The 12,262-nt window shown below is 43.4% G+C and overlaps 2 protein-coding genes across 9 annotated transcripts; one reads left to right on the top strand and one right to left on the bottom strand.

Annotated features, from left to right (window-relative positions):
• Positions 1 to 824: 824 nt before the first annotated feature.
• LOC110985212 (dynein light chain 2A-like) lies at positions 825 to 11,888 on the bottom strand. 8 transcript variants are annotated; one of them, XM_022246057.2, is made up of 2 exons: positions 11,868 to 11,888; positions 825 to 3,515 (listed from the first exon to the last, which is right to left on the bottom strand). In XM_022246057.2, the coding sequence occupies exon 2, from the start codon at positions 3,424 to 3,426 to the stop codon at positions 2,806 to 2,808; it is 621 nt and encodes a 206-aa protein (XP_022101749.2). In that variant the 5' UTR covers positions 3,427 to 3,515; positions 11,868 to 11,888; the 3' UTR covers positions 825 to 2,805. The 8 variants fall into 8 exon arrangements, with proteins under 8 accessions (XP_022101749.2, XP_087000384.1, XP_022101752.1 ...); XM_087144258.1 differs by lacking the exon at positions 11,868 to 11,888 and adding an exon at positions 10,859 to 11,547; XM_022246060.2 differs by lacking the exon at positions 11,868 to 11,888 and adding an exon at positions 9,561 to 9,996.
• On the top strand, positions 8,151 to 9,217 carry LOC110985211 (somatostatin receptor type 4-like). Its single transcript, XM_022246056.2, has one exon. The coding sequence runs from the start codon at positions 8,151 to 8,153 to the stop codon at positions 9,171 to 9,173; it is 1,023 nt and encodes a 340-aa protein (XP_022101748.2). The 3' UTR covers positions 9,174 to 9,217.
• Positions 11,889 to 12,262: the final 374 nt, after the last annotated feature.

Genomic DNA, 12,262 nt, shown 5'->3' with positions numbered 1-12,262 from the left:
CCCTGTTAGGCATTTTCAAGCTTAGATGCATCTGTTTTCCTTCCTCCATGGATGCATTCGACCTAATGTATGATGGATGTGTATCATCGGTTAGTTTCATACGGGGCCCGCACGATGGTAAACGGGATGGAAATAAATGAAATTAATTACAAGAAGTTGCAAAAGAATTAAAAACAAACAGAAAGGACAAAAAAATAACAAAACACATGCACACAGAAACCGATGGACGATGATTCTAAAACCGTTTTTAGCATATAAAACCCATTCATTATTCTCCTGCCAATCCAATGCCACCAACCATTTATCATACACAGCGCCCTCGTTTATTTTTCGCTTCCAACTTCTACTGTTACAACATTAATAATGTTTTGTTTGGTAAGTGTTGGTCTGGCACAATTCAAAATGGCAGACCTGAGTGAGAATAATCATCATTTTTTTTGTACACCGCCCTCATAACCAGTACAATGGCTGAATTTTGAACTCGTGTGCATTATTTCAAGCCCCTCCATTTAACAGGGCACGGTCCACTTGGCAGACAATCATTCCAGATCACTGTTCCGGCAATAAAGAATGGTCCGATCGACCCTGTCCTTTTTCGTAATAGTCTTACTGTGTCTTGCCCTTCTATTTTGCCGTCAAGATTTGACTTTGACTTCCCCTGGCCACGTACCCTTCTGCGTTTCAACTTCATTTGAAACGACTTCTAAAAAGTTGCACCTTTATTAATTTGAACCATTGTTAATGGTTGTCTGTTCGGGGTGTGGGTATTGCACGGGAACCATTCATAAAAACATACCGACAAACTAACTAAAAAGACATAAAAGTTGGAAGGACCGTACAACATTATTTATTTAACAACTTATTTGTAGCCCCATAAAAAAAAGTTGACAGGGATAATCAATAGCATGTCTCAGACATGGCAATTAATAAAATTAATGCCGTAAATATAATTACAAATTCTTGAAATTAAAATGAAATTCAATGTACATAATTTCGTTGGTGGGTTTAACTGCAGAAACTGCATCTTTTGCATAGTTCACAGATACTCGTCAGAAATCACACAAAGTTACAGCAATCTATTTTTAGTTATTATGAAGCGACTGAAGAATATCTGGCGGTGGAATGTGCATGTTGAACGGTGCTGTGAAAAGGCGGTAAAATCGACTTTAACTGCGTAATTTGCTTCGTTCATTCTTATTGATTCACGCTGACATCACACAACTTCTTTTGAAAGTTCCTATTTTCCGCATCTGTAGTATGATTTAAAATTATGCAATGGGAAAAATTATGAGACTTTCAATAAACAATAAGCAATTAAGGAACAACGGGAAATACAATCATAGCGTTCCAAATGTTTATAATATGGAACTTATTTTTATTTATTATTCTTTATATTATTACTGATCAAATAGTACAATTTTAGTGCAAATACGTGCGTAGAGTTCACTTCGAATTAAAGATGTGCGCCAATAAACCTTAATCATGATACTGCCACGTTTGTCTTGTTCCCCGTAGACCCATTAGCAGTAGTGATACGACTTTACATTCATACTGATGAAAGGGAACAAACTAGTTTTCCTTCAAGCTTCAATTTTGGTTATTAAAACTGCTTTGAATGGTTGAAAAACACGACGTGACCACCATCTGGGCAATTTATTCCGTCCACGGCATTGTTTGGGTAACTAATGGTGCTCAGCTGTAAAGAGTTTGGATGGAATTTCGAAAAATGAATCACGACAGAACTTGTTAGATGCAGTTACACATGCATGGACGGCAGTTTATTCCGGCAAACTATCACCGTTGCACCGTTGGCCAGCGCTCAATCGTCTCCATGGCCGGGTGCACGTGTGCCACAGCTAGGAATCTATCTATTTAAGGTTTTATTGGGCGTGTGGTGTGAGTGCCGTTTCATCTGTGATTTGGCATTCAACGAATACGGGCGATTCACGATGCGCAAAATCTGTCGACCCAAGGCGCGTCTTGAAAGGGTCGACAGATTTCGCACGTTGTGATTGGTCAATGCACTGTAAACTCTTGGAGGCGCACTATTGTGAATCACCCGTATTGGCACGAGCACGGTCTGCAAATAAGCCACTCCAAATTTAATGTTTTCCCTTCCCGAAAATCTTTGAATGTGAATTTGTTTTTTAATTTTTACTACCGCCCAAGTGATGAGTGGTGGTTACGAACGAGCGGCGCAGTTTGGAGCAACTTTACATGTCTTGAGTTTAGTCACCATAACAAAACTTGCAACGGAACTCCAGCATTTTAAAAACTTCCTGCATGCATTGCCACTTGCAGCAATACGAGACATTGCAGCTGACTAAAACGTCTGTGCACAAAACACATTTCACAAAATCACATTCTTATTAATAGCTGTCGCATTATCGTGTAACTTAAAAAGATCAACCAGCGATATGCATCTCTCCTCGCATCCCCTTTTAACAAAGTGAAGAAGGAAGCGCGTCAAAAGTAAGCCTTAGGTGCGTTACGTCAAAGTGCGCATCGCTGCTGGCACCGTAATTAGCGATGTCCGATAATGTTTGCAGAGTTCGTAAAGAGTTCAACTCAAAGTGCCGATCAGTGCAAAAGTGGGACGATGCGCCAAAAGTCATTGGTATTTTAAGCACGTTTTCTACACCAGCCACAAATCCCGGCACCAGCGATTACTAACTAGCGATTGCGTTCTAACGATGTGAACAGGGATCGACTTGGCTCCTATAGTCATTGTCATTTCTCGAGAAAAATGCTGGGCGAAGCAGCACCTTTAAGGAAGGTGGGTTTCCTAAGCCTTAGTTCAGAGTGTCACTCATAATAAGTGCAATGCACCAGCGCCACAGCATAGAGAGAGTTGTTCTGATAAGTCCAGGTGGCGAAGTTGTCTGTATCGGTGTTCCAGACGGCACGGCTGACCATCCGTTGACACTGACCGCTAACCGACCCCATGAAGACCTGGCAGGCGATCTTATAGCGGGGGATCTTCAGCTCCTTCACCCTCATCTTGATCTCCTCGGCGATGCGCTGCGTGAAGATGGCGCAGGTGCGGGGCTCGTAGCGTGTCTTCTCGGTCAGGTTGGCCTCCAGCACCTGGCGGGCGATCTTCTCCACCTCGCCCGGCACAAACCGGGTGCCAGGGTCCGGGGCCATCTTGAAGGTGTTCTCAAAGCGGACCAGCGGCTTGCTGGCGGCGGCTGGGGTGTCGGTGGAGCGCACAGTGGCCACCCGGAAGTTTGGATTGCCAATGGAGGTGGAGAAGGCCCGGGAAAGACGGCGCCAGCGGTTGCTGACCGGCCCACTAGCCCCGTCGCCAGTGGTGGAGTGGCTGAGGGAACTCTTGCGGGAGATGATGGAGTGGCGACGGGACGACTTCACACTGCCGTCCTGCCGGTTGAGCTTCTCCAAATTCTGGGCGTTCAGGGCCGCCATATCGGGCAAAACTCTCTTATTTGGGGGGGTTTATAACCACAAAATGCCTGCGTACTGTCCCTGACGTATGGTTTCAACTCGATGGATTTCTGTAAGGGGAAAAAAGAACGAAAATTCACATGAGAAGTGAAAACGTGAATGTACTGGGACTAAAACCCATAACCATTTCAATGTGCATGTTTGCTCAATAAACCGAAGTTCTAAATTTCTTCATGTGCCTTTGGCACAGTCAAATACTACGCCAAATTTAATACAACACAAACTTACTCTGTACTTTGTTGCAATCTCTGTAAAGTTCTAAATACATTTATAACTGTATTTCACAGCCACAGTGAAAATATAAAGTTTATGTCAACAACGAAAAGCAACCATGGCAAACAAGGACATGATGAATAGTTCTGTAGGATATTTGTACGTCGCTAAAATTCTGAAGAGGCATTGTCAATATCTTGTCATGCGCGGGAAATGGTGGTTATAATGGTGCAATTTACATGGTAAAAGGTCACACTGCGTTAAAAAGCTATCGCACTTCTTTGTTTGGCTTAGTATATAGGCCTATACATGGCTTTGGCCCCGGGCCTTGAAAGTACAAATGTTATGCACCCTCACAGCATGGACACAAAGTCGTCACAGTTTTTCCCATGAACCGTTCCTTTTTTAGCTTGTAAGAAAAGTTAGACATTACTCTCATGCAAAGCAACGTTTCTATGGGTTTATCTCCAAAATCATTCTGAAAAAGTTTGAGTTGCAACTCATTATTTCCAGTGCGCGCAAGTCAACTGTAACAATGGTGTTACTCGACTGCAGTCATTCCCTGAAAAGAGCTTAAATAAAAGTTTCCGAAATTACTGATAACCAGACGCCACAACATTTTGCCAAAGGAGGCCGATTGGATATTGGCTACTTCTGGACAGTTGCTGCAAGTCCAAATGACAAACCAGGGCCAGCTTTGGCAAGAAGGTCAAATCGCGTGCGGTTTCAAAGAATCGACAGACAGATGTTGACACGTTCACACTAAGTAAACGAGATCGATTAATACTTGAGGATTTACAAGGAACCATGCGCAACTTTTCGGAATCGATTGACTGTGTATCGATCCCCGAAGCACCACAAACGCAGCTGAGCATTGTGCCAATAATCGCTACCCCATCGGACAAGAGCCAAGTGGAACAGCATACCGGTCGTGATTATACATAATAAATGAAACGACAGACGTTTAGAAACTTGAAAAGACTAACTACAACCGTTGACCTTCCTTCGTTAAGCCTATATAGGTAGTGTAAACTACTGAGACTTCAGAGAGAGCATTGTGCAGAAAAATAAAAACCGTCGCAGGCACGTAAGCAAGGTACATAAATAAAAAAGAAACAAAACAATAACAATCAACGACTGCATTAATCTGCGCAAATCTTGTCCTTTTTGGAAGAACTCCCTCATGATTGTGTTTCCCAGTTGGGACCTCCTGCTCAAATGGAGAGAAGGAGCCCGCAGTTGGGGACGTAAATAAGACTTTACTGTTCAGAGTCCACGATTGGGCATAGAATCAAATTGATTCATCTCAGTAATTTCTTTCACTCCATCATCGAATGAGATTGCTTCAAGCGGAAGAGATTAGGTGTCGCTGACGAACAAGCTGTGACCTCACTGCAGAGACACCACCGGTGTGAATTTCTTTAGCAACACGTGTTATTCCGGTTTTTAATGAACAGCATCGCCACATTCGACTTTTCACGGGGGACGATGGTACGACAGGGCAATTTAACTTTGATATCAAAAACTTGATGGAAAGACTCGCCCGATAATTAGTACCCATTCGCGCAGTGACAAAGCTCATCAACGGGGATTAAAGCTATAATTACACCCACTGAACCACTCAACTTAGTGGCCCCACACCGTGGATCAGAATGGCCAGTTGATTATTGCACTAAAGACCCCTTCGTGGAAGTATACTTGAAGAAAACAGCAATAGGCCTTGTATTCACGGGGGAGCCAAATTTTATCCTGTTCCCTGAATCTATCATATTCAGTGTAATCTGTTAAATGGGATAGTGACAGACTATTTTTGGCACCAAACCTGCTTAAGGCCGTGTCTGTTATACGAAATAAAATAATTTTGATCATGTTGGGCTCGGGTGGCTAGCAAAAGCAAATGACATGAAATGACTTTTAAAATGTTAAAAAAATAAATTCCCCAGAACCAGATCCAAAATACAAATCAAATAAATTGCTCTCCATATGACGTCCTGAATATTACTTAAGCGCAGCAAGCACCACGTCTGGGTCGCGACGGGCGCCCCACTCCGCGTCCGTCATGCCCACAAGCATAACTCCTAGATGCGCTCAGCGACAGCGAGATAAAGAACAGACTGCAAAGCAGTGTAACCTCCCACGTTGTTATCGTTGTCCGTGGCAACGACACAGCCACTTCACATGCTACACGAATACCTGACAGTTCGTCCAGTAGGGTAACCCCTCTAAAATCAGCGCTAAGAGGGTTGACACCCACAGGCCTGGCTGGTTAATAACCACAACAGATGTTTAATTCAATATGTAAACAGAAATTTGGTCCCTCTTCGTCCCACTGTAGCTGGCGATCCACTAAGTTATTTTTAAAAAATGGGGAAATTTTCTTTCACAAGGTAAAAAATAGACCACGGATAAGGGCCCATAGAGAAACAGCCAATTGCCTAAAGTACACTGACGTGTTCAACTCTCACTGTCAATGCGAATTCAAAACAACTCAGCCGTAAAAGTTTCTAACATTCACGTTCAACACTGACGTCTGGAACTTTTATTTGACAGTGTTGCTAATAGGGGTCGCTGCTATATGTGTGTGTGTTCATTCATTCTTTTCCTGTGTCGATGTTGCTTGGAAGTTGGAAGAGTTATTATATGTCGACGATCTCTTCCTCAAACCGAACTTCATATCAGATCGAACCGATCCCGGACATGCCAACACTCTCGCAACCCCGTTGTGCTTCAGTTTTCTTCAGAAAGCCAGAGTCCATTCATTCGCAGAAGTCGAAGTCGCTGCCAAGTTCGATCAAAAGCCAGATTTTCTACGCTAGTCAATGCGAAGTAATGGCCAAATGGCGCGACCTACCTTTTCACAGAATAGCAAGGAAATTCGCCGCTCATCATGCACATTACACTTTGTTACTTGTTGTTAAGGAAACAGGTACCACCTTCACGAAAATGTAGTTCGGCTGAACATGTGAAACGTTGGCCGCTTTTTTGTGTGAAGCTGCCCCGGAAACTGCGTAACAGTAACTGTGTGCGCTCTATGCATTTCTTATCACACATACCGAAAATAAAGAACTAAGCATAACCCACTCAGCCGCTGGAAAACTATTTGCACTTTGATGACCCGTAACCTCTAATGCTATAAAACAGAGAGGCACCGGAGTGCTAAAATGGTTCCAAATGTCAAAACGATGTACTCCGCGATTGCGCGAGTATATTATACAATGATGATGTATAGGACATGTACAAGATAAAAGTTTGTCTCATTCGCGAAGTTTAGGTTGTTACAGTTCACATCCACAGTAAAAATTTCCCCTTGAAACCACGATACATGTTATATAGTACTGGGTACAGTAGCCCTCTTCCAAAACATAATTCTATTTTGTATCAACTTCACAGACCAGTTTGTGTCTACCGTCTTGATTTCGAATTTTGTAATTGCAAATTCATCATCTACCTTACAACGGCGTTCCTTAACTTTAAAGTTTAAACGGTGAATTTGAGTGACAACCTTTTAATTGCATGGCAATCTCAACAAAGCAATCTTTGCTTGATCAAAAGAGCTCTCCAGCAAGCCAAGGGACTCTTTTTTCCCGTTTTTATTTCGCGAAGGACGTCTCGATTGCAGACTTATTAAAGAGTATCTCATAGGAAAACATGTTTCCTCTGATTTTATCTGTTCCAATAAATATGCCAAACAGCCATTGGCATGCACAAGCGTTCATCCACTACGAACATAGGGCGAGGGTTCCCCTCGTTTTCTCTGTTTTTTCCCCCGAATGACGCAATCTACATTCAGAAATCGAGGCTTGGCATGAACAGAAAAAAGCCCTTTTTAGCTTGTTATAGTTGAGCTCCGAAGACAAATGACACTGCGTTCGATTTGGATGCTTCCATATTTATTGAACAGACAAAATCAGAGAAAGCATGCTTTCCTAAGAGGTGCTCTTTGATGAAACCCGCGAGCAAGCATCCAATCCAGTGTATTGCTCTATTAATGTCGATATAAATGGGAAAATAAAGAGGATAATGGCAGATTACTTGCCTGCATTGGGCCTACCCGTGATGCGTGCGCATGTTCACTGGTGAATTTGGCGGTTGAGTTTGTGTCAGTCGCTGGGATTGTGGCTCGAATCACCAACCAACTATCAAATTGTGAAAATGCCTCCCATCATCAGCGCATGATTCGTTGGGTAAGTATAGGACTACAACAGCTTCTCTTCGAATCAAGATCGACGGTGAAGAACAATGTATCCACTAAATGATATCACAAGAGGACTGCAACTATTCAGTACATATTCGCAAAATGCAGACGCACGATCTTGTCAATGTAACTTCGCATACGGGTAGATCCAAGCATCACGCAAACACGGCTGTCGTGCATCTTAAGCTGTTGACTCCATAAAAGTGCAGTTGCCGATGAGTTGCTTGTCGACAGTTACAAGAAGTAACGAAGCATAAGAATATGTACAGCCCCAACCATGGCAACGTTTAATATAACTGCTCTGAGAGGCGATCAGTCTCAGAATGAGTGGGTATGTCAGATCATAGCGACAGAAGGCGTCGTTGGGTTCCTAGGAAACCTCATCGTTTGCCTCGTTATTTTACGTGCCAAGTTCCTACACACTTTGACGAACTACATGCTGATAAATTTGGCGGCGGCCGACGGCTTGTTATGCCTCTGTGCATTTTTTGACAATCTTGTTGCGTCCCCAAACTGTGCGCTACTTCGCTACGTTTCAGCCAGCCCCGTTGGGAGGGAACTTTTCTGTCGCCTTCTGGCGTCCCACTTTCTAACCTGGGTGTTCGGATACGCATCGGCTTTCAACCTGTGCCTAGTGACTCTGGAGAGATACGCGGCCATCGTCCATCCACTGAAGTACGCCAGGCTGCTCACGGCCACGCGGATGAAAGCTCTGGTGGCTCTGACCTGGTGGACCTCCGTCCTGATGTCTCTGCCTTTTCCGTTCACCATCCAATCAAGCGACGATCCTCAGGAAGCCTGCTCTACGTTCCAATATTCTCACCAGGCAGTCCCCATTCTCCTGGGCGTGTTTGTGGTTCTAATAAACTACCTGCTGCCCATAATACTGATGAGTTTGGCCTACTACAAAATACAAGTTACCCTCAAACAACAAGCCGCAGCTCTGGGCCTGCAGCAAGCCAGGGCGGCCGCCTACGATCTCCTGATCGCCAGACAGCGCCTGGTCAGCATGCTGACCGTCGTCCTGGGAGCTCTCGCAGTCCTTTGGACTCCGGGATTTCTGACTGTTCTTCTCTGTCTGGATCCGACGGAGTCGAGCACGTTTTCCTTCTGCGGCTCGCAAGGTTACAGGTACGCCAGAGGCGTGGGCAATATTCTCTTCTATTTCAACTCTGTAATCAATCCCGTCATCTACGAGTTTAAGTACAAGAAATTCCGGCAGGGGCTGAGACAACTGTTCTGTCGTTGTTTCAACAAGCACGGCACCAATTCGGTAGACACAGAGATGACTCCATCTTGAGATGGGCTGTATACTGGATCTTCTTCCCAGATGCCACCACTTTCTGCAACCACACTTAGAATGTATTTTCAACGAACTAAAGAAAAGTAAAAGCCGAAGATCCCAGAAGAGGAACACAGACGAGCAGGAATATGCTGATAAAGACATAGCAGGTAGTTTCAGTGTTTTCGACGATGAACATTGAGAAATTCACATTTCGTTTCGTGTAATTTTGAATAACAACTACCAACACGAGAACTAGAATGAAACAAATCACTTTAGAATAAACTTCACTTACCCACTTTGCCAGACATAATATTAAAAATAGCATTTTTAGTGGGAAAAAATTTGATTTTACAACCATTCGATTCTACCGGTGTGCAGTAGGGATGCATGTGGTACACTCACCTTTAGATACGCAAAGACTCAGGTGTGGGAAGTAACGTACACGTATTGGTGTAGTATGTAGGCCTACATGTACATGTACTGTACATGCACGACCATGTATTACACACGTAAGTGAGCGCTCACATCAACCTACGGTACAGAAGGTCGCATCCAAACCAGATCACAATACTGTTCCCAGCTCTTTGATCAAAATCTAATTGATTCGTGCCAGCCTCTCTCGGTTTGATGGCGTATTCCAGTTCCACACAAAGTAAGTACTGTCCTTACTAACACACCTGTCACTCGCCTGGAGTATGTTGACACTTTCCAAGTGGTCTCTCCCACTATTTCTTTTGAGACCCACGGCAGGGCCCCTTGTGACTCGCCACCAAAATAACAAGTGTGCACACTAAATGAGACCATTTGTCCCCGTTTCACATTCAACGGTGGCTTGTGCGTTTCTATTATGGAGGTGCATGTTTGGGCCCTCAAACCATCGCAGCGTTGGTCGTTGCCATGGAAACCGTGATTTATAGCAAACGCATTTTTCATGACAGGGCTGTGTATTGTATCGAAGGAACAAACGAATCAGTTTTGGCCCAGTTAATATGAATTGAAAAAGTAGGTCTCTTTGTATTTAGCAAGATTTATTTTTCAAAGGTTTTCTACAGAGTGCCAAAATTGAATTACACCTGACTATATCTAGAAACTACACCAAGGACAAAGGACAAATTACGCAGGGGAAAAGCGATCGGCTCATTTAGATTTACCCCGTGGTCTTTTCATCAAAAGTCATAAAAATCTCCAGTGGAAACGGGCGAATACGTGTTAGTAACTAGGTCACGTTACAATACTGTGTCAGGTTCCGTCTCAAATTTCCTGACCTATGAAAACTTTGAGGGCCCCAAGAAAAAGGGCCCACACTCGCGGCACTTTGAGTGACAACAATTCACCCCATAGGTCGCTGTTTTCAGATATCAGTTCAAAAGATTTTTCCTTCTACAATGTCAGATTAAGGCTAGAACATCTAGAGTAAAACTCAGTGTAAAAAAAAAACTGGCTCAGTGCAATAATAGACCCAAAACTGGTCTACGGATGCGTGAAATACTGGACTGGCTTTTAAAACTTGCGTTAATTTTCACAGTCGTCTGTACCCTCGAGCCTATTTGCAACCCCCACACTTTGTGCGATTCTGATAAGGATTTGTAATCTTTCGAAACCTCTTTCGGTGTGAAATAAAAGGCCAATGAGGTCATTTAGTTGAGAAAAGCTACCAGAATTCTGTAATTCGGTGGCGATAAACCATTCAGAGAACTCACCTTTTGGAGAAGAATGCATCGCCTTTCATGCGTTCCTGTACTATACAATTCACCGTCGGTTCTGATTGATTTGACTATTAACAGTGCACAGATGGATAGTCGAATAATCAGTCCTGCACTACAGATCACCTCAGTAAAGTAATAAAAACGTAATGTATAGTCAGGGTGTGTGATGTGATCTCGTTACCAAGGCATGCTGAATGGTCGATGGTTTATGACCTCCGTTTGTGTACACTCCAGCCGGTTCATTCTGCACTGTCATTAACGACAATGGTAAGTGGATGGAACTTGGGATCAATGATCGATCACGACGCATGACTTGCGCGTCGATATTTCGCGATTTTCGCTGCTAGCTATACTTAACTGCTGGTCGACTCACGAGAAAAGAGTATTGTCACAGGAGTCACACAATGCACAGAAACAACAATGACAAGAAAGTTATCCTTCTTCCATGATTTATCTGGTCTGCGCAATGGTCGATCAGTTCAGTTATTACGAAATCATATGGTTGTCGCACGTAGGCCAACACGGCTCCTGGCATGATGCCATTTTCTTGTTGAATAAATTATAGCACGGAGGAAGGAATAGCTGTTGACTGACAATGCATTTATTTAAAAAAGACAATCACCACCGGGCAGTTGCATCTATTGGATTATTCCTTTTGATTATACCTTCGTGAGGCCTAGGCGGTATTTCAACTTCGTAATTCACAGCCTGCGGCCAGTCGACGGCCAGCCCTGTATTTTACAGACATTGTGTACTAAAGTTAGCCAAACCCGTACAATCTGCGACTTCTAAGAAAGCGACTCGTCAGGTCTTTGTTTGCAAACGGAAAATAGGACTCCCACAACATTTCGTTCACGTAGAGAATTCGGAGAAGGGAATAAACCCTGAATAAACCTGTGATGACAATGTCAATTGATTACCTGAGCAGATGTACATGTACACACAGGGTTAATAAGCGCATTGTTCCCGTATTTACAACTTACAAGGGGGCAATTGTGCTTACCCAACGGCAGGTGCAGTGCATATCAGAAGCTTTCTCCACTGCAATGAAGAGAAAACATCGATCATCTTAAAAAAACGGCCAGATCAGATAATCAAGCAGGAATGGGTAACTCATTTATGATGTTGTCTATGTCAACAAGCACCAAGACGAATGATTACCGATTGCGCCCTTAAGCATGGCATCTCTATTAATATCTCATCCTGTTTAAAGAGAAAACAGATTAAAATAAATCTTCCACTGCAGTGCACCATCTGGTCCCTTTCGAAAACTTCAGTGGAGTCATTAATTTCATATAATAAACAAATTTAGACCACAGACTAATCAACGTATGCGATGCCGTGTCCGTCACGTGTGATTTTGTATCATTCTTATACTTTCAGATTAGTCAGGAGCTC

This window comes from Acanthaster planci, linkage group LG12 (assembly GCF_054643075.1).
Source record: "Acanthaster planci isolate LZ-2023a linkage group LG12, COTS_SCS, whole genome shotgun sequence".
Classification (NCBI taxonomy): domain Eukaryota; kingdom Metazoa; phylum Echinodermata; class Asteroidea; order Valvatida; family Acanthasteridae; genus Acanthaster; species Acanthaster planci.
The sequence above is the reverse complement of the archived record's forward strand: the minus strand, read 5'-3'. Positions and strand labels throughout refer to the sequence as shown.